The 19,937-nt window shown below is 37.9% G+C and overlaps 1 protein-coding gene across 2 annotated transcripts in view; it reads right to left on the bottom strand.

Moving 5' to 3' along the window:
* Positions 1 to 19,937, bottom strand: part of ACER3 (alkaline ceramidase 3) — an 80,273-nt gene that overhangs the window by 27,952 nt on the left and 32,384 nt on the right. For both annotated transcript variants that reach the window (XM_045293190.1, XM_030886417.2), the window contains exons 2-5: positions 17,964 to 18,016; positions 11,257 to 11,309; positions 7,495 to 7,576; positions 6,062 to 6,097 (exon numbers count right to left, since the gene is read on the bottom strand). In XM_045293190.1, the coding sequence (XP_045149125.1) occupies positions 6,062 to 6,097; positions 7,495 to 7,576; positions 11,257 to 11,309; positions 17,964 to 18,016 (224 nt within the window). The remainder of the gene's footprint in view (positions 1 to 6,061; positions 6,098 to 7,494; positions 7,577 to 11,256; positions 11,310 to 17,963; positions 18,017 to 19,937) is intronic.

The raw sequence follows: 19,937 nt of genomic DNA on the forward strand, positions 1-19,937 counted from the left end.
TTACACTGCCCTTGATCAATCCTTATCAGGCCTTACACCCTTCTCGCCACTGATTTTGGATCACTTGTTGTTCCCTTGTCCCTGGGCTGGTTAACACCACTTCCTTTCCCCCACCTCCTCCTCTCCCATGTCGCTCTGGAGAGATTTAGGCATTTTTAATTTGTAATGGCCTCACTTATTATATGAACAACAAACAGTTACCCAGATATGTTTGTGAGCTTTTAATAGAAAATGCCATTAACCGGTTGTGTGTTGGACTACTTAACCTCTAGTTCAGCAGTTCGAAACCACCAGCTGCTCTCCAGGAGAAAAATGGGGCTTTCGACTCCTATAAAGAGTTACAGTCTTGGAAACCCACAGGGGCAGTTCTACCCTGCCCTATAGGGTAGCTATCAGTTGGCATTGACTTGATGGCAGTGTTTGGTTTATATAACCATGAGGACTCACTTGGTGGTGCAAATGGTTAACATTTTAGCTGCTAACTCAAAGGCTGGACGAACCTTGGTTTGATGATCTACTCCTGTAAAAGTAGCCATTGAAACCCCTTTGGAACAGTTTTATTCTGCCATACAAGTAGTCATTGTGAACTGTAATCAACTTAATAGCAGCAACTGGAATATATCCTTAAACAAGTCACTTACTTTATCTTACCTTGAAATCTCATTTGTAAAAGGCAGAAACTAAACTAGGTGACGATTCCCTATTCTATAATTATGAGCCCTGGAAGCACCGTCGGGTAGCCCTGGACTGCTAACCGCAACATCAGTGGTTAAGTCCACCAGCTGCTCTGTGGGGAAAAAAGGAGGGTATATGCTCCCGTAAAGATTTACAGTCTAGGGTTGCTAAGAGTTGGAATCAATTTGATGGCAGTAGGTTTGGGTATTTTTTTAATTTATTCTGTAATTTTAGCCAAAACAGCTTGAAGGGGTGTTCCCCCCACCTTTTTTAAGGAGTTGATATAGGTTACTATCTTGTGATGAGTCCAAATCAACTTGGAAGCAGTGAGTTTGGTTCGGAGTTTTATCTAGTGATGAGGCTAGAAGGTTGGTGGTTCTGACATAATTAGACAGTATAAATGGCTACAAATTAAATGTAGATAGTACTTATAAAAAATTTCATAATGTTCAAAGGCAATGCTGTCTATTGGTAAGATCAGTTGTTGTATATATTCAGGATGGTTTAAAATCCTCTCCTCTCCAAAGCAGTACAGTATTCTAATCCATCCTATATATAATACCCTAATTATCTAAAATAGATCTTACAATGCCATGACAATTACATGACTATTAATTATCTAAAATAGATCTTACAATGCCATGAAAAAGCATAAGATCTATGATGTCCAGCTTTACTGCGTGGGCACCAACATTTCCCCATGGCATTCAGTGGTTTTCATAGTTTAGTTCCAGTCTTCCTCTCTCATTCCACTTGTACTTTAGCCCAAGATTTCCCCAATAGTATCCCCAGAATAGTACTGTGCTGAGAGAAATTAAAAAAAAAATTTCATGAAGAGTTCTATGGTTAAATAAACCCACTTCAAATGCCATCTTTTGTGACAACTCTTTTCAGTTCCACAACTACTCACTTCTGTTTGGTTTGGAGCAATTCTTAAAGTTGATATCTGGAGTATGAACTACTTAAAGTGAAACACAGCTATACTTGGGCTGTACAGATTCAGTTGTTACTTTTATTTTTTTTTCTATTAAGTTTAGTATCCCACTTAAATCTAAGGAACATTTTTAATTCTTTAAAAAACCCACTTTTCTGATCATAAATTAGATTTCAAAGTAATTTACTATAAGGCTATCATAATATCATGGGAGGAATTTAGGCTTTGGGATAAAAAAGGATCCAGGTTCAATTTCCAGCTCTGCCACTAACTAGGTAGGTAAGAAACATTGGGCAAATGACTTAAGCCTTTCTGAAGGTGTTAATTTCTAAACAGACTTGTTGATATTTATCTCAAATATGTAAATTAATCTGTATAAATTATGTTAAAGAATAATCACACAGATACTCAAAATATATCAGCATCCTCTCCTCCTTTTCCAAATGCACTTAGTTTCTTAAATCACTGATTTGCAATAAAATGGCACATATCAAACACAACAGAATAAACTTGACACAAATCTGCTCACATCCCTGTTTTCCCAAGTGTGATGTTAGCATGGTGTGCTCCTTCCTTCTCGCAAAGCTTGAAGGTCAGATTAGAAGGGAGAGATAAAGCATACATACTGAAGCAATCTTCAGGAGACATCACTTTAAGCACTAGCTCTCTTGGAGACATTGGATGAGATCTCACCCTAGATAGCCAACTACTGATGTGTCCAGTAGCTGCTTCAAGAGGGCCCAGTAACTTCTTAAACATCCCTTTCATCTATTTTCTTCTATGCTTTCCTTTTCGTCTTTTTGTCTAAGATGTACTGGTGTTACTATTGAATGTGGCAGCTATGTGATTTGGGAATTAACCTTGGCAAGGACATCAAATTAAGTGGCATTGGAGTCTCATTTAGAGATGTTTAGATTACCTTAGATTTAATACAGTCAAGAGGAACTGTTATCAGTATTTTCTCCCTAGGAGAAGCTAATTTAGTTGGCAGACAATATTACTGGTTGGGCAGATACTTTTAAATACATTTTAGCCCTTTTTTTCCTAATTGTTTTATAACTTATCTTCAAAGGCCCAACTCAGACCTTACGGAGGCTTTCCCTGATTATCATATGTAGATTATGTTATCTTATATTCTAATGTGTAGTTTTACTATTATATGGTATATTTTTATTGCTTTGTTCACTACATTTCTTTTTCCCATGTGAAATATCTCTCCTTGTTTAGAACACTTTACATATGTTCAAAGTGAAAAACTGAGACAGCAAGAAACGTCCCTGGATAACTAGTGACTAGAAATATAAATTCCAAACTTTAAGACTCCAAACTCTCATGCCAGTGCTCCTTTAGATTGGCCAACACTGCTTTATTTTCCATAGTTTTTTTTTATTTTCCATAGTTTTAAGACCTTGAAAATTTCTGTAACTCTTATTACTTAAAAAAAATCCCAAACCATTTTTTCTACGTTTCTGTCCCTAAAAATACCAACAGTTCTATGAAAGAATGAGAGTGATACTTTAAGCTCTGACAAATGCTGATATGTTTACTAAGATAGTAACATAAATTCTCAGAAGGATTTTTAAACCATGTATAAGTTGAAATGATCAATTCTAATTACTAGAGTAGCAACAGGATAGTATAGCCTGATATTTAAGGTGTAGGCATCTTGAAATTAAGCTTAAAGTGGTGAGGAAAAAATAAGGAGGCATCAAAATGCTCATGGAAAAATTCAATAATCATTTCATTCCTTTTCTCCACAAACACATAATATACACACACACATAATATAATAAATAATGGGCCAGCTTCCCTTACTTGCTTTTCTCAAGTACAGAGTAGAACATGCTTGTTATGTTGGAAATGAAAGAGCAGGGTGACTAGAGAGAATGAACAAGGAGTCAGTCTTATTACTGTGGTCTTTCTTGTTATATAATGTTCATCACCTTCTAGAGGAGCCGGCAGAGCACAGTTGTTAAATTGCTTAGCCGCTGAGAGGTCTGTGGGTCAACTCATCAGCTTCGTAGCCGAAGAAAGATGTGGCAGTGTGTTTCCATAAAGACTGCAGCCTTGGCATCCTACGGGGGCAGTTCTACTATGTTCTTGGGAGTCAGTATGAGTTGGAATTGACACAATGGCAGTGGGATATGCTCTTATCATTTTCTAATACAGAACATGTATTCATTTGTTATATCTACAGCTTATTCTTCTGTGTCATATTTTGGCATTGCTGTATTTTTCCCCAATGGAAAAAAATTAACAAGATTATTTTCCTGAGTAGACAGTGAGCTCCTTGAGACTAGATATGGCCATGTCTTATTTGCCTGGGTGTATTAATACTTGTTAACATTCACTGAGTATTTAGTAGGTGCCAGGAGTTTTCTATGTATTATCTCATTTAGTCCCCAGGCAACATTAAAAACGAAAGCCCAAAACAACCTCACTGCCATTGAGTCAATTCCAACTCGTGGTGACCCTATAGGACAGGGTACAACTGCCCCTGTGGGTTTCTGAGGCTGTAACTCTTCTCAGTAGTAGAAAGACTCGTCTTTTTTCCTCAGAATGGCTGTTGGTTTCCAATTGCTGACCTTGTGGTTAGCAGATCAACAAATAACCACTATACCACCTTTAGACAATGTTAGGAGGTGGTAATATCAAATGTAGAGATGAGAGTATGACAATAAGCTTCTTGAGATCAAGATCTTATTCACCAATGTATTTCTTGTGCCTACTGCATATCCTGACATTTAAAACTTGTTTTTTGCGTAATAAGGAAACCAAAACTCAGTACGCCTTGTCAAGGATGTACAGCTAGTAAACAGAGAGATCAGATGGGAATCCAGGTTGGTCTGATTATAGATCTTAACGATTTTGTTCTACTGCTTCTTTGTTTTTATTTGCAGCTCACAGTTTGATAACTGAGAAGACTCATGGTGCTGAATGATTAAACATGTTCTACCTTCAAATGATGGATCTATTTTTCCCTAGCCTCCCCATCGTCCTTCATTTCCTTATCTTAATTTTTATCTACTAGGCCTAGAACTTAAGCTATAGTGGGCATGGATGGACCTTGTTTTCACCCCACATTCCTTCCTTCTAGCAAACATAGTCATTATAGAAAGGGAAGAAACACACTTGGAAAATGCTGCAGAGGCAGTTCCAGTAATGGTTTGTTATTTCTATTACATAAACAGAGTACCAAATAGGTATAAAACACAAAATGGAATATTGGTGGTTATAAACTTACACAATTAATCCAAAATGCCCCAATCCACCCCACTTGCCATGAGGCAACCATGACACTTATAAAAGCTAATGTCTTTGTACAAATAAATGTATTTCAGTTTTTACAGTTTTAATAAGTCTTCTAAGTAAAGGAAGGATTGAACAATGACATCATTTCAAGCAACAATAAACAGGAAAGTAGCACTGTCTTGTATCTACCTCAGTATGTCTACTTCCTGCTGGCATGGAGTAAAGCAAGACAAACAATGATGTGGTTTCAGAATTATTTATAAGCAGATTCTACTTAGATGATTATTGTCTACTTGAGTACAAAACATCACAGAAACATTTACTCCTTCTATAAATGGAATTTTCCCACTAACTTTTTGAAGCCCCCTTGTATTCTAATAATAAGGTTTCTAACACTCCTGAAATGTGTGCTTATTTATCTATTTTTGTGTGCTAGCCTATGAAGAGAATGGTGACAAGAATCAGACAAATTTATAATCCTGGCTCTGCCTCCTAATAACTGTGTAACCTTGGGGCAAATTACTTAATCTTTCTGAGCTTATTTCCCTAAAATGTAGATAATAGCCCCTAATTTATAGGACTGCTGGGAAGATTACTGAAAGAGAAAATGTTTGTGCAGTAATGAGCATGGTACCAGGCATGTGGCTGACACTCAGTAAACAATGGCGACCTTTAATATTTAAAAGCTCCTCCTTGATTTCACTCTTGCTTCATTATGGGAGGCACTTAAATAGTCAACTCCAGCAACAAAGTTTCCTGTGTTTGCCTACTTCAATGTATATGAGCCGCTTACCTTGATAAACTCACTCAAATACACTAGAAAAAATATTTTACAATTTCAGTTTTGTCTTTTCTAGAACATAATGTCATAAAGGACTGCGTGCATGTGCAAGGCTTCCTTTTCTTTTTTTCCTCCCGCTCATATAAATGATGCTGCACTTGCATTACTGAAATACCAACAGCTAGCTGGATCCAGATGTTGGCTGTGCCAGGTAAATTCCTATTACCTATACTTGGCTTCTGTGGGCCCTTGCATTTTCAACCTGTTTTAAACAATGAACTTTCCTAAGCATCTAATATTTCATTTTCAAACATTGTATGTGCATATAACATTTACTATAGAAATAATACAACCATCCACACACAAAGCAGATAAGTATTACTAAATAATCAAATGTATGAAAATTGTTTAAAAATTACCTGATGGAATACAGGCTCTTTTACTTTAAGGTAAACCTGAAAATATTGAAAGATACATATGAATAAAGTGCATTATGGAGAAGAAAACATCTATTCCAACTACTTTAAAAATCCCAAACTTTTCCTGCTTGTTAGTCACTACCATTTCCGTGGACATCCATTTATTTTCGGTTTTCTACCTATGCTGGGGCAGCTCCCAAATCAACAACCTTAGCTCCGCCTACCCATTAGGACTCAGATACCTTAATGGCAGGTACCTCAATCTCAAAACATTCCACATTGAACTCATGGTACAAACCTACTCATCTCTCCTGCAAAATCTGCTCTTCCTGCATGCTTCCTATCTTGGCTAGGGGCATGCTTACTATGTACCCAGACAGCCATGCCATTAACTGAAGTTTTGCTCTAGACAACTCTTTATTTTTACCTCAGTTGATCTGATTAATTGTGACAACTTCTTTCCATCCCTATAATAGCTATTTTACTTTAGTCTGAGTCTCATATCTTGCCTAAGTAAATGTAAAAGTCCCTGGGCATCCCTAGGTCTGGCTAATTCCCCTCTAATCCTGCCTCTGTAACTAGAGTCCTATTTCAAAAACATTATGTCTGATTATGTTTTCCTCTATTTAGGACAGTCAATGGTTCCACACCAATATCATGATAAAAATCCAAATTCTTATCGATACCAGGGGGTAGGGGGAGGGTGGGGGAAGAAGGGAAGGGTGAACCAATCACAATGATCAATGCATAACCTCCTGGCCCCCAGGGGGACTAACAACAGAAACGTGGATGAAGGGAGACAGCGGTTGGTGTAAGATATGAAAAAAAAAATTTATAATTTATCAATGGGTCATGGGAGGGGAGCTAATACCAAGGGCTCAAATATAAAGTAAATGTTTAGAAAATGATGATGGCAACATATGTACAAATACAATTGATGTATGGAATGTTATGAGACTCCAATAAAATGAGTTTAAAAAATCCAAATTCTTCAATGTAGCATACAAAGGCTTTTATAGCCTGGTATTTGTCTAATTCACTAGACTCATGTCTCTTCATTTGCCATACTCTCTATCCCATCTTATCCTTTTCTATGTTCCCAATTCCTGTGGGGGTAATAATCTAATAAAACAATAATGTACTCAGCACATCATCGAACACACATTTTCCCCCTATTGCTCCTCAGTATTTACTTTTTGACTTAAAAAACACATTTTAAAAGTTATTGCAATTATAAGGAAAAATATGAGTTGGAATTGAGTCTATGGCAATACGTCAACTGAACAGGAAACAATATCTGTAAATGAGAAGTCCCAACTTTGTAAAGAAACCTATCAGTTTGAATAACATGAAGTAAGCACTGGAAAAAAATGTACCAAACTATAAATTGCTACTTCACATGCTTATTTTGGTAGAAACAAAATATGACTTACTATGGTTACTATTAAACTGAACAGAACTAATGTAAAAAGCAGATGGTAGTTTATGGAATTCTTCATCTTGAAACATTCAAACCTTAAAAAAAAAAAAGAAATGTGCTTCAGAATATATGAAGAAAACAAATATAGTGTTAGCTACGCAGTTACTGTGATTTAATCATATCGACCATTTCTCCCCACCTATATTCTCAGAGAACCTGTGCTGCCTTCAGCCTGCCAGAGGCTGGGTGGATCATGAGTAGACCCTGGACATAAGCTGGGCCAATGAGAGGCTGTCATCTGACCATCTGAAGTGCGGTGCTCAGAACCGGAGTCAATTAAGTATCGAGTCAAATGTATTAAGTCACATGAAGTCAATGTCTGGGCTAATCTTTGCGGATAGCTATAAGAATAATGGGCTCAAACATAACACCAGATGTGAGGATGGCCCAAGACTGGCCAATTGTTCGTTCTGATGTGCATAGGGGAACTGTGATTTGGAACTGACTCCATGACACCGACAATGACATAACAATAATAAAGAATAAAAGGCTTGTTAGGACAGCAGTTAAGGTCAGCAGTTCTAACCCACCAGTCACTCCATGGGAGAAAGGTGTGTTAGTCAGCTCCTGTAAAGTCTTAAGAGCACTGCATGGAAGTTCTACCCTGTCCTATATTGTCTGAGTTGGAGAGGATTCCACTGCAGTGGGTTTTTATAATGAACACGTGATTGAGTGAATTGAGAAGTGACATGATAGAATTAAAAAATAAAGGAAATACAGATTTTGAAGCCATGTGGAGATGAAGGAATGAAGAAAAGAGTGTTATTTGAGAAGCTAGTGAAATAAGGCTATCTTTTCTTCTACTGTGTTTCAGATTTCCTTAATGGTCTCACAACAAGCAAATCTCCCAATTCAAGCTGGCTTGAGGAGGTTTCTATATATTGCAAGCATTGTCTAAGGTACCCTATTATAGAAAAAATGACCATTATAAACTATTTCTTTCATTATATTTTTTCCCAATGAGATTATGAGCTCCTTGTATGTAGGTAAAGGAAACCTGGTGACATAGTTGGCTTTGGGTTATTAACCTCAAGGTCGTTGGTTCAAACTCACCAGCTGCTCCTCAGGAGAAAGACTAGGCTTTTTCCTGTTGAAACTCTACAGCCTTGTAAACCCACAGCGGGCAGTTCTACTTTGCCTTACAGGGTGTCTATGAGTACGAATTGACTTGATGGCAGTGAATTTGAGTTTTGAGTCACCAGGACAGTGACTGATACAAAGAAATACTCAGTAAATACAAAAATATGAGCAAACATCAGTAACTACTCAACCTTTGAGTTCTATGTCCCAGTACAAGCAAGGAAGTGCTTTCAGCTAATTGTCTTTGGGACTTGTGCTACTTTGGTACTTGGGAACTACTACTTCATCTCTGTAAAGAGAGGCAGTTGGAACATATGACTTCTTTTACCTTTAAATTCTATGACTTTATGACTTAAAAGAGGATGAAAAAATTGATGGGATGTTTATGTTTTTACTTTTTACATTCTATGACTTGATAGCTTGAACAGTGATGGAAAAGTTAGGTAGAGTATGTGTAGGCTAAAGACTTCTCACCTCTTAGAAATTTGTTTATTATTTCAAATTTCCTCAAAACAGGTAATGTGTTTAGAAAACATAAGTCTATAGGAAGCCTGGCTTGTATTTATTATAATGGTTGTCTCACTGTATTACACATAACCATTCCTTTATCTGTCTTCCTTACTCATATTATCTATAAGTGCCTTGACTCTATCTATAAAATCTTGTATCATGCTTAACACAAAGGAGATTTTATAGTACCCGATTCCCAAATGAATAAACAAGGCACATAGAAGCAAGTTTTAAATGGTTAGAGGACTAGATTGCTTAATATACTTGGAATGTGTTCTATGTGCATTCCACCTACGTAGATTTCATTCAAGATGCCAGGAAATACAAAGATTCCTTGTGTCTGACAGTAGGTATTTGGACAATAAACAGATCCCTCCATTTTCTCTTAATACTGGTTTTTAGAGTTAAAGAGGGACAATACATTGATTAACACTTAGGCCCTTGCATCAGAGCTGCAACAAATGTTACTGTTATTGTCAATAATAAAAAGTAACAACTAACATTTTTCTAGGTTATATGTTCTGTATTTATTATAACATATACTGCAATCCTTGAAAGTAGGTTTATGTCCTTGGTACAGCAAGTGGCTGAGGTACAGTTGGAGGCTCAAGTTCACCCAGAGGCACTTGGGAGGCCGGGTGATCTCCTTCTGAAAATCAGTCACTGAAAATCAATGGAGCACCGCTCTCCTCTGCCATACATGGGGTTGCCACGATTGGGGTCGTCAATAGTAGCTGGTTTGGATTTTGTTTTTTTGGATAAGAAAATCTCAGGATTCAAATCCTGAACCATCTGATTTCAAGAGAATAACATTTCCACTATGACAAACTGTTCTTCATTTTGTCCTGGCTTCTAGTCCTTCAAATTTATGAGCTGGGGCAGAAACCCTTCACTGAATTTTGTGTCTTTTTATTCAGGCAATAGGTATGTTCTCTAAAAGCTGTATGTAAGGAATTAATAGAAAACTATTAAAACTAATAAATGAAGTTATAGCAAGGCTATAGCATAAAGTCAGTATAAGAAAATCAACAAGGCCAGACACAGCCATGTAGGTTCCCAACACAGACTAGTAATCTGCTGCCCTTCCAAACAATCCGTGTTCTGCATTTGAAGAGACTGAAAGCACACAGTCATAGGAATGTGTGAAGGCTCCACTCTAACATCCCCAGCAATTCAGCTGGGTCCAGCCTAGCACTGGTTTCCCAAAAGTCCGCACCCACCCTCCTGAGAAGGCACATTTAATGATCATCTGTTGCTATTTGATCATACACTACAGGAAGGGTTCCACTTCTACCACATTCCCAAGCAGCCTATCAAAGTCCATTATATTTTACTTCTATGTTTCCACAAACATTCTGAAGGCTCCTTATATTCTCTTTAAGATGAGTTCTGGAAATTTTCTCCATCTTGATATGTCTTCTAAAAATTAGTTACTTGAGCAATGGCTTCTTAATTAAACTCTGTTATGTCCATAACTAAATCTGTTTCATTTCCTCATCTATAAAATGTGATTTATCTTATACAATTGTTAAGAATTTACAGAGACTGTACTAAGCTATTGAGCCCAGTTCCAGATACAAAGTAGATAAATAAACATCAGCACTTATTAATATAATTATAATCTCTTGTTTCTTTTCTGACATTCAGGAAATGTAAGTGAATTTGATACTAGAGTAAATACAAGGTGCTTCAGTCAGGGCACTTTGAATTTGTAATGTTTTCGGACTGTTTTTCTCATTGTTTCCCTCCATGCTGTCAAGAACCAATCGACATGGACATACTCTTGGCAGAATTTACTCTGATTTCGAATAGGGGGAATTTAAAAGACACAAATATCTATTATTTAATAGGTATCATCAAGCAAAGAGGATATTAAAACAATACAATTGGCACACGCACTTTACTTTTCAGATAAGCTTCTGCTAAGAAACTCTTTATATTGTAGTATATGGAAACATTATCTAAAATTTGTATGGCATACACTTAAAATATTGACATTCATACACATTCATCACTCAAGGAAAGACACATTGTACCGAATTAATTATCTTACTTAATTCACGCTGAGGCAAATAGACATTTAAAGATATATCAAATGGCTGAATTTTAAGTATTAAGTACTTACATGCAGTATACAAATATACAACAGCTGTAAATCATTGGGAGTTCATCCAATAGCTATAAAAAAAAAGACTTGAAAATCACTGTTACAATTATTATATAAATCAAAATGCAACAGCAAGACTGAAGATGGTCAATTCTAGTTATTTCCCTGGTTGTTGTTGTTGCTAGGTGTTGTCCAGCTGATTCCAACAAATAGTGACACCATCCATGTACAATAGTATGGTGTCACAATGTTACCCTTCACAGGAGCATACAATATTTAATGGCACTCAAAATAAGGAATCACCAACCATGGATCAATATAGGTAGTTTCAGATATTCTGACTGGCTAAGAAAAAGAAAGAAAAGTAAAATTTATTAAGCACTTACCAGATCTATGATAGATCTTTCACATATGCCAATCAAATGACTCACAACAATCCTAACAGGTACTATTAGACCCTTAGACAGAAGAGAATATTAAGGCTAAAGCAAGATTAAGTGGCATGTCTGTGCTCAATCAACCATTCAGTGGCAGACTGAGAATTGGATACCAAATGGCTGTCCGCTGACCTGTTGCTGCTGAGTCAATTCTGACTCACAGCACCCTATAGCACCAAGAACAACCGCCCCCAGGGTGTTCTCAAGACTGTAATCTTCGCAACCTGCCCCATCTTTTTCCCGAAGAGCAGCTGGGGAGGAAATCCAATCACAGACCTTTTGGTTAGCAGCTGAGTGCTTAACCAAAATGTCACCAGGGCTTCTCAAACAGCACCCTAGGGGTACTAAATCTAAAGAAATTATCACTCCATCTTCAAATAATGTTTAAGGCAGAACTGTCCATAGTTGGTTGTGCTCAGTCTGGGCAGGTGTGGAAAGGGAGCCCCTCACTTCTCGATAGCTATCACAAGCTAAGTTTAGGCTGGTGGAATGGCTGGCTGATCACCATAGTGTTATCAGTGGTAGCAATGTCATTTCTTGTTTTGGTTGGGTGATTGTGCATAACAAACGATGGTTTAACATAGTTCAGCTAAATTTACCCCACTGGAAGATAAAACAGGGAACCTGCAAGGCACATTCATGAATATTTTACATTTAAATTAAGTGAGAGAGAGAAGTTGTTTAAATAAGTCCTAGAGTATTGATGATCCTTCCTTTTCCTTCAATCTTAGGGAAAATGGGTCATGTGTCATTTGTGTCCAGCCAAGCAAGTACACAAAATTGCAACTTTGTAGTCCATAGTCCACAAAGGGAAGGAAATAAAGTATTGGTACTATTTGCCAATACAGTTGGGAAGATAGTATAATCGTAATGATAATGAGTAGGATCAAGAGCTTAAGATAAAAGACCATCTAGCATAGCCAGATAGTGTTTCATCTTGGCCACAATTGTGACAAGTTATCTTTATACTCAAATCAAAGTCCTACCCCTCCTTCAAGTCCTGTCATGATTACCAGGGGATAAAGTCCAAGGCCTGGAGACTCTGGTTAGTTTCCTAAGTTGTATCTCCTATCACTTAGCTCAGTGTGTAGCCCAGAGCAGACATTCAAGTGTTAATAAATGTTAAATTTATTTAACTGCCATCCAGGCGATTCCAACCCACAGTGACCCTATAGGGTAAAGTAGAACCGCCCCTGTGGATTTCTGAGGCTGCAAATCATCATGGAAGCAGAAAGTCTCATCTTTCTCCCAGTGTGGCTGGTGGGTTAGAACCTCTGATCTTGGGTTAGCAGCCAATGTGCAACGCAGTATGCCATCAGAGTTAGCAATTATTAATGGTGGCATTTCCTTCAGCACCACACATTCTCACTCCATGTTTACTTGCAGTGCCCTGATGTACCAGACATACAAAAAATTGAGTGTAGATGACCTGGCAAATTCCTATTCATCTTTCCAGATGCAACTGAAACTTATTATCTGCGTCATCTCTTTGAAACCTTCTCTGACCTCCCCTCCCTGTCTTAATTAATTTACTTCACTTCCTATTCCTATTTGTTGCAGGAGCCTTAGCGGTGTAGTGGTTACAGGTTGGGTTGCGATCTGCATGGTTAGCAGTTCGAGACCACTAGCACTTCCTAGGGAGAAAGACTGGGTTTTCCTCTCTTGTAAACAGTTAGTGTCGGAAACCCACAAGTGGGGTTGCTGAGAATCAGCAATGACTTGATGGCAGTGAGTTTAGTGTTCAGTTTGGTTAGATGCTTTTAAGTTCGTTCCGACTCATAGCAACCCAACCTACAATAGTACAAAATACTGTCTGGTCCTGCACTGCCCTTATAATCCTAGTCATGTTTGAGTCCCCTGTGGTAGGCACTGTATTATCCATCTAGTTGAGGGTGTATTCATCCATCTTGTTGAGGATCTTCCTCTTTTGTGCTGATTCTCACTTTACGAAGCATGACGTCCTTCTCCAGATGTCCCTCTTGGTAACTTGACCAAAATAATATGAAGTCTTGCCATCCTCGCTTCTAAAGAGTATTCTGACTGTACTTCTTCCAAGACAGATTTGTTTATTCTTTGGGTAGCCCAACGCTGCGTATACCTGTGTCAATCATTCACTAGTACAGTGTCTTCAATTCTAAACTGTCGACTCCTTGAGGGAAGGGCTGTGTCATCTTTATCTATGCATACCTGTTGCCCAGGTATCCCATAAAGTTTTCTGAACTAATGAAATTGCTTGTCCAGCCTCACATGACCGAGAACTCAGTATTTCCTAGGGAGTCCTTAATATCTACAGGCTCAGAAAATTCCTTCACATATTGAGCAAGATGTCTCTTTATCTTCTACACTAGGGCCATACAGAAGAAACCTGATCCATTTTTAGCATGTCAACCTTTTCAATATTGATTCACGAAACATTTATAGTGCTCTGTGACAACCCATGAAGTGGGTTGTACACCAGAGGATGTACACTGGTACAGATAAGAATTAGAAACACAGGGAATCCTGGCATATAACAAGATCAACGAAAGAGTCCCTGCTCTTAGGAGTGAGGACTCACATTCAGCTGGAGGAGTCAGATCCATAGATATATTTAGAAGTTAACACTGGTAAGGGCGGAGACAGAGATGCCCTGGGTGCTATGAAAGAACACATGAGAGACACAGAAGCCGACTGGTGGATTAGAGAGAGAGAGGGTTTCCTAGATATAGCTTCATGTCCACCACAGTCACAGTCCTGCCCAGATTCAAGGGGAAGAAACATAGATACACACACACCGCCACCTCTTGAGAAGTCAAACCACATTGTAAGCAGGGCGTGTAGGTTGTTGTTAAGTTTCAATTCATAGCGACCATTTCCACAAGAGAATGCAATATTGTCTGGTCCTGGGGCATCCACACAATTGTTATGTTTCAGCCCACTGTTGCAGTCATTGCATCAATCCATTGCATCAAGGGTCTTCTTTTCCGCTGACCCTCTTCCAATCTGATAACATGTTCAAATTATTCAAAACAAGCCTTAGCATCTTTGCATCTAAGGAGCATTCTGGTTGTACTCTTTCCAAGGCAGACTTGTGTGCTCTTTTGGCAGTCTATGGCACTTTGAATATTCTTTGCCAGCACCGTAATTCACACTCATCGATTCCTCCTTAGCCTTCCTTATTCAGTGTCCAACTTTCACATGCATATGAAGTGACTGAAAATACCATGGCTTGGATCAGGCACATCTTAGTCCTCAAAATGACAGCCTTTCTCTCCAAAACTTTAAAGAAGCCTTGTGCAATAGAGTTGCATAATGTAATACATTGTTCAATCTCTTGTCTGCTGCTTCTGTGAGCATTGAATGTGGAGCCAAATAAAATGAAATCCAAGATGACTTCAAACTTTTCTCCATTTAACACCATATTGTCTACTGATCTGGTTACAAGGACTTTTCTTTACACTGAGGGTAGGAGATATTGATACAAGCATCTTTGGAATACACTATATTCTGCTACATAACTAAAACTCAAAACTAAATTAAATACAAGGGAAGGCTGCTTTAAAATGAAATTTATTCTGATTGACTCATTAGTATAACTATTTCTTTAAAGCTCCTTTGAGACTCTTCTTTAAAACAAACATAAACATGTATTTCTCTTATAGAAGGAATTCATGTTTTACTGTAGAAGATTTAGAAAATATGGAAGTTCAGAGAAAAAGAAATGTAATTGCTCATCAACTGAAACAAATACAATTCAATATTTCAATGTATAATTTTAATCATTCACTCATGTGGTTAAATGTCTGACTGATCAACCGACAGACCAACCTACCTGCCTACCTGCCTGCTAGCCTGCCTTTCTCTTTCATTCATTCTTGTACATATTATGTATACTATGTGCCAACAATGTTACAATTGCTAAAGATTGAATGATAAATAAAACAGATGAGGACTTTTCTCTTAATGAGTTTACATTCTAATTGGAAAAGAGCACTACCAAGGTAACGTTAAATGACAACAAGTGCTATAGAAATCATGCAATAAGGTAACGGTCACTTGTTGGAGAGACTGCTTTAATTACAATTAGGATGTTAGGGAAGGCATCTCTTGCATAGGCAATATTTGAACTAAGGAGGTTCAATGGCCAGATGTGTAATGATCTGAGAGAAAAAGTATTGTAGGCAGAGGAACAGAGGTCCTACCCCTAGCCTAGGTGTACAGTCAAATGTATGAAACCATACGTCCACACAAACAAAATCTTCAGCATGAGTGTCCACAGTCATGACAGCCAAAAGGGAAATTCTAAGATAATGGCATTCTTGAAGCCCCTTTGTATATATTAAAAACATGAGTCTACACTGATATCTACAGTTTCAATTCATCACCACATGATTCATTCTTGTTTTCATCTTTTCTATATTTATAACTGTTTATAATAAGAAATGTGGCTTCCATTATCCTTGATATATGAACTTCTTTGAGCAATTCCCCTGTGTGTAACCAATATTCCATTCTTGCCACTGCTTTCTCCCTTAGAAGATGTCTTCCTCACCCATTAAGTATCCACACACTGCTTGGGCTGTCAAACTTCCACATGGGTGGCCTTCTCAGCCACCCATTCTCCCATACCATGTACTGGGCCACTCTGCCATGAAAAGTCACTTTTCTAGGGCTAATACCAGAACAAAGCTGTCCCTGTGCATGAGCACCCACAGATTCCAGTCATGTGCCAACCACCTCCCCAACTTGAGTGGAAAAAAAACGTTTGCCATATAGTCCAACTCTCGCTCAGGCTCTGACACCTAACTCTGGGCTAGACTGCACCTGCCTCATTTTTAAAGCTTATGAAAGTATTGATTTACCACAAACTGTAGTAAGTCCTTACTTTTGTTTAGTCATGGTGCAAACCTGGTATGTCCTTCCATACCTTCAGATTCGGTTAAATGTCTTTAAATATTAGAGATTCTTCTAAGTTCCACCATGCTGTCATAGTACATAATTTATATATATTTTTAAAATAATCACTGTTTATAAACCTGTTTCCCAGAGAGGTGTGAAAATACGTGTGTTCCATGCTTGGTGGACGACTAGACCATTGTTGCATTCATTCTTGTATTCTCAAAGTCAGCACAGCACACACAGGATAGGTAATACTTTTTTGTCAATTTGTGTTGAATGTCAGAATTAATCCAAAGAATTGATTCTTTTTTTTTTTTTTTTAAGAATTGATTCTTAGACATTTACTGTGGCTATCGTTGTAATTCAGTATAAGGTGATGAGCCCTGGTGGCACAGTGGGTTAAGTGCTGGGCTTCTAACAGACTGGCAGTTTGAACCCACCAGCCACTCTGTGGGGAAAGATGCAGCAGTCAGCTTCCATACAAGAGCCAGCCTTGGGAATTTTATCTAGCAGTTGTACTCTCTCCTACCGGGTTGCTTGGAGTTAGAACTGACTTGATGACACAGGGTTGGGTTTTCCTTTTCTTTTTTCTTTTTTGTATATAGCTCCTTCTAAAGTCATAAAAATATACGACTACTGAGTATTTGAAGAAAGCCTAATTCAAATTGTCTTTGAAGACAATTTGGCTTTGAAAGCCTAATCCAAATTGAAACACTGAATTTCAAGGCCTCTGAAAAAAAACATGAAAAATATGTCAATAATTTTTATATTGATAATATGTTGACATGATATGTTGAAAATACTGGATTTAATATGAAAAATAATTCCATCTATTTCTTTTTACTTTAACAATTTTAATTATTTAATATGGGTATTAGAAAAATTTTAATTACCTACATTCATATTATATTTTCACTGGACAATAGTGTTCTAGTGATGAGGAATCAAAATATTAAAAGACTGAGGGCTATACATATGACCTCCTTCGAGCAAAGATAGCTGATAAAAATTCTTTCATAGTTCTATTACTTGGCTAGCCAGAGACCATTCAAATGAGTAACATAAGACATGAAGGAATGTGGTCATTTCAGACTAAGACTGCATTGTTTTAGTAAACCAGCTATGTGTTTTACAGATGTCTCACTGCAACTCTACTCTGGTACTAAAGTTGCACATGTCTGCACAAAGGTGATCAAAAAGCTATCCTGCTTTCAGGTTGTCTCTTCAATGAATATAGATCTGCTTTCTTCTTTACTAAGTTTGGATCCTTTGGTCTGAAGTAAAGTCTCTAAAGATTACAAAGTGTCCCTCCTTTTTTTTTCATTTCCTTGTCTCAATATTACCATATAGTTCTTTTCCTGAATCTGGATTAAGAGAGAAAAGCATTTAGTCAATTTTGTCATTACTAACCTGCATTTCATATTTCAGAGTCATGTGGAAGCACCAGGATCCCATTCCTACCACTGAAATTAAAACAAATACAAACAATTAGCATTAAATTTCCTGGGGAAGACCAGAATGGCCAGAAGACAGCAGATAAGTCAGAGCACTGGGTTTCAGGGAGAATAAAGTTTGTAAATCTTGTTCTTGTCTTTTGTATTATAGCTACCTTTTTGGACACCTGGACACCTTTAGGATTCCTGGTGGCATAGTGCTTAAGTGTTTGGCTGCTAACTATTAGGTTGGCAGTCTGAATACCTGGCCAGCTGCCCTCCTCAAAAACATAGGAAACTGTGTTAGGCTGCATTGACTAGAGAAACAAATCCAGTGTTAGGCTGCATTGACTAGAGAAACAAATCCAGTGACACTTATATATGTGCAAGAAAGAGCTTTATACCAGGGAGTAATTGTATATCAAGAAAACATCCCAGCCCAGTCCAAATTAAGTCTGTTAAGCACAATACTACTTTACAAGTCCGATACTAGTCCATAAATCCCTCCTTGGACTCAGGAAACCATAAGCAATGATACAAAATGCAGGAAGATCACAGGGTGGTGGGTGCAAAATGTTGTGGATTCGGTGGTGGTGGATGCATCACAGGGCTCACGCAGATCTTAAAATGACTCGTAGGCATGAAGGTGAAGGCAGAGAGAAGGGGGGAGGGGGTCCCAGGATCATTCTTATGAGGGCACATCCATAAGGAGGTACCATCAGACTGTGTGACCTGATTAACAGGCTAGATCCCACCTCTACACTTCAAGTTGACATGTAATTATATAACTACCACAGACCACCCCTTGTGAACTTGACACTTTAACACCACTCTTTAGTCATACATAATTTTAAAAATAAAGACAACAGTAAAATCTAATTTGTGCCTAGCAAGATAAAACTAAAAGGCATATAACTGAAAATGTGCCAGCCTTACTTAAACATAATATTCTATAAGTGAACTAAACAAAAATATCCTATGACTAACAATTGTAGTTAAGTGAACACCTATACCATAATCCTATCAAAATACCCCCCCAAAATGAAAGTTTGTAAGCCAGCTACTTCATGCCTTTATCCTTCCCATTTTGGTTATCCAATTTCTGTACTGCCCATTTATATCAACCAAGTGCTCTGAGGAGACAAGCATGTTTTTGATGTGAGAATCTTCATTCCAGTTGGAATCCATAAGCAAAGTCAAATCATGACAGGCCTTCCATAAAGTCAGAAGCAATATGCACCAATTTACAGACTCAAAAATATTTATCTGATCAGGTTCTGGTCAACTCAATGTGGGCTGCCTTGCTTAGCCTCACCAGGTGCCCATTGGTTGTCTCTCCTTTGGACCATGGGCCCCAATACAAATTCTCAACAACTCTAACCCCCTTGGGCTATGTCATGCCATAGGCTCAAGTTCCACGTAACTCTTAAACTTCACACTAGCCAATCCTCGTCTTCTCTAGTCCCTGTGAACCAGGTCCACAGGTATCAGTGGCCAGACTCAACCCATCTCTCTATTGCTGTTTTTCTCCCACTTCCACTCAACAAGTGGACCCAGGTGGTCACCTAAAGGGCTTTTCTGGCTGTCCACAGGCTCTCTTTAACTTTCACTGCTGGGGAGAATAGTTTCTTCATGGCTCCAAATTTTTTCCAGCTTCAAGCACAAACAATTAGCTCAAAATTCAAAAGGTCAAACGGCTCCTTTTTCTTTCTTTAGTCTGTGGACAGCTTTCTCAGCAAATCTTTTCAAATGCAAATGTTCAGAGCACTCAAGGCACTGGACGGGGCTTATCTTTTCAGAGTCTTCTTGGCAGGCTGTCCTACACCCATTTAAAGATCTCATTTTATGTCTGAAGCAGTGGCTTACAAACTATTCATATTTCCCCAAAATTATTTCTATCATATATTATATCAACAAAAATAAGAAGAAATCAGCAATAAACCTAGTACAG

This window comes from Echinops telfairi, unplaced genomic scaffold (assembly GCF_000313985.2).
Source record: "Echinops telfairi isolate 266 unplaced genomic scaffold, ASM31398v2 ScPeMD7_1713;HRSCAF=2227, whole genome shotgun sequence".
Lineage (NCBI taxonomy): Eukaryota > Metazoa > Chordata > Mammalia > Afrosoricida > Tenrecidae > Echinops > Echinops telfairi.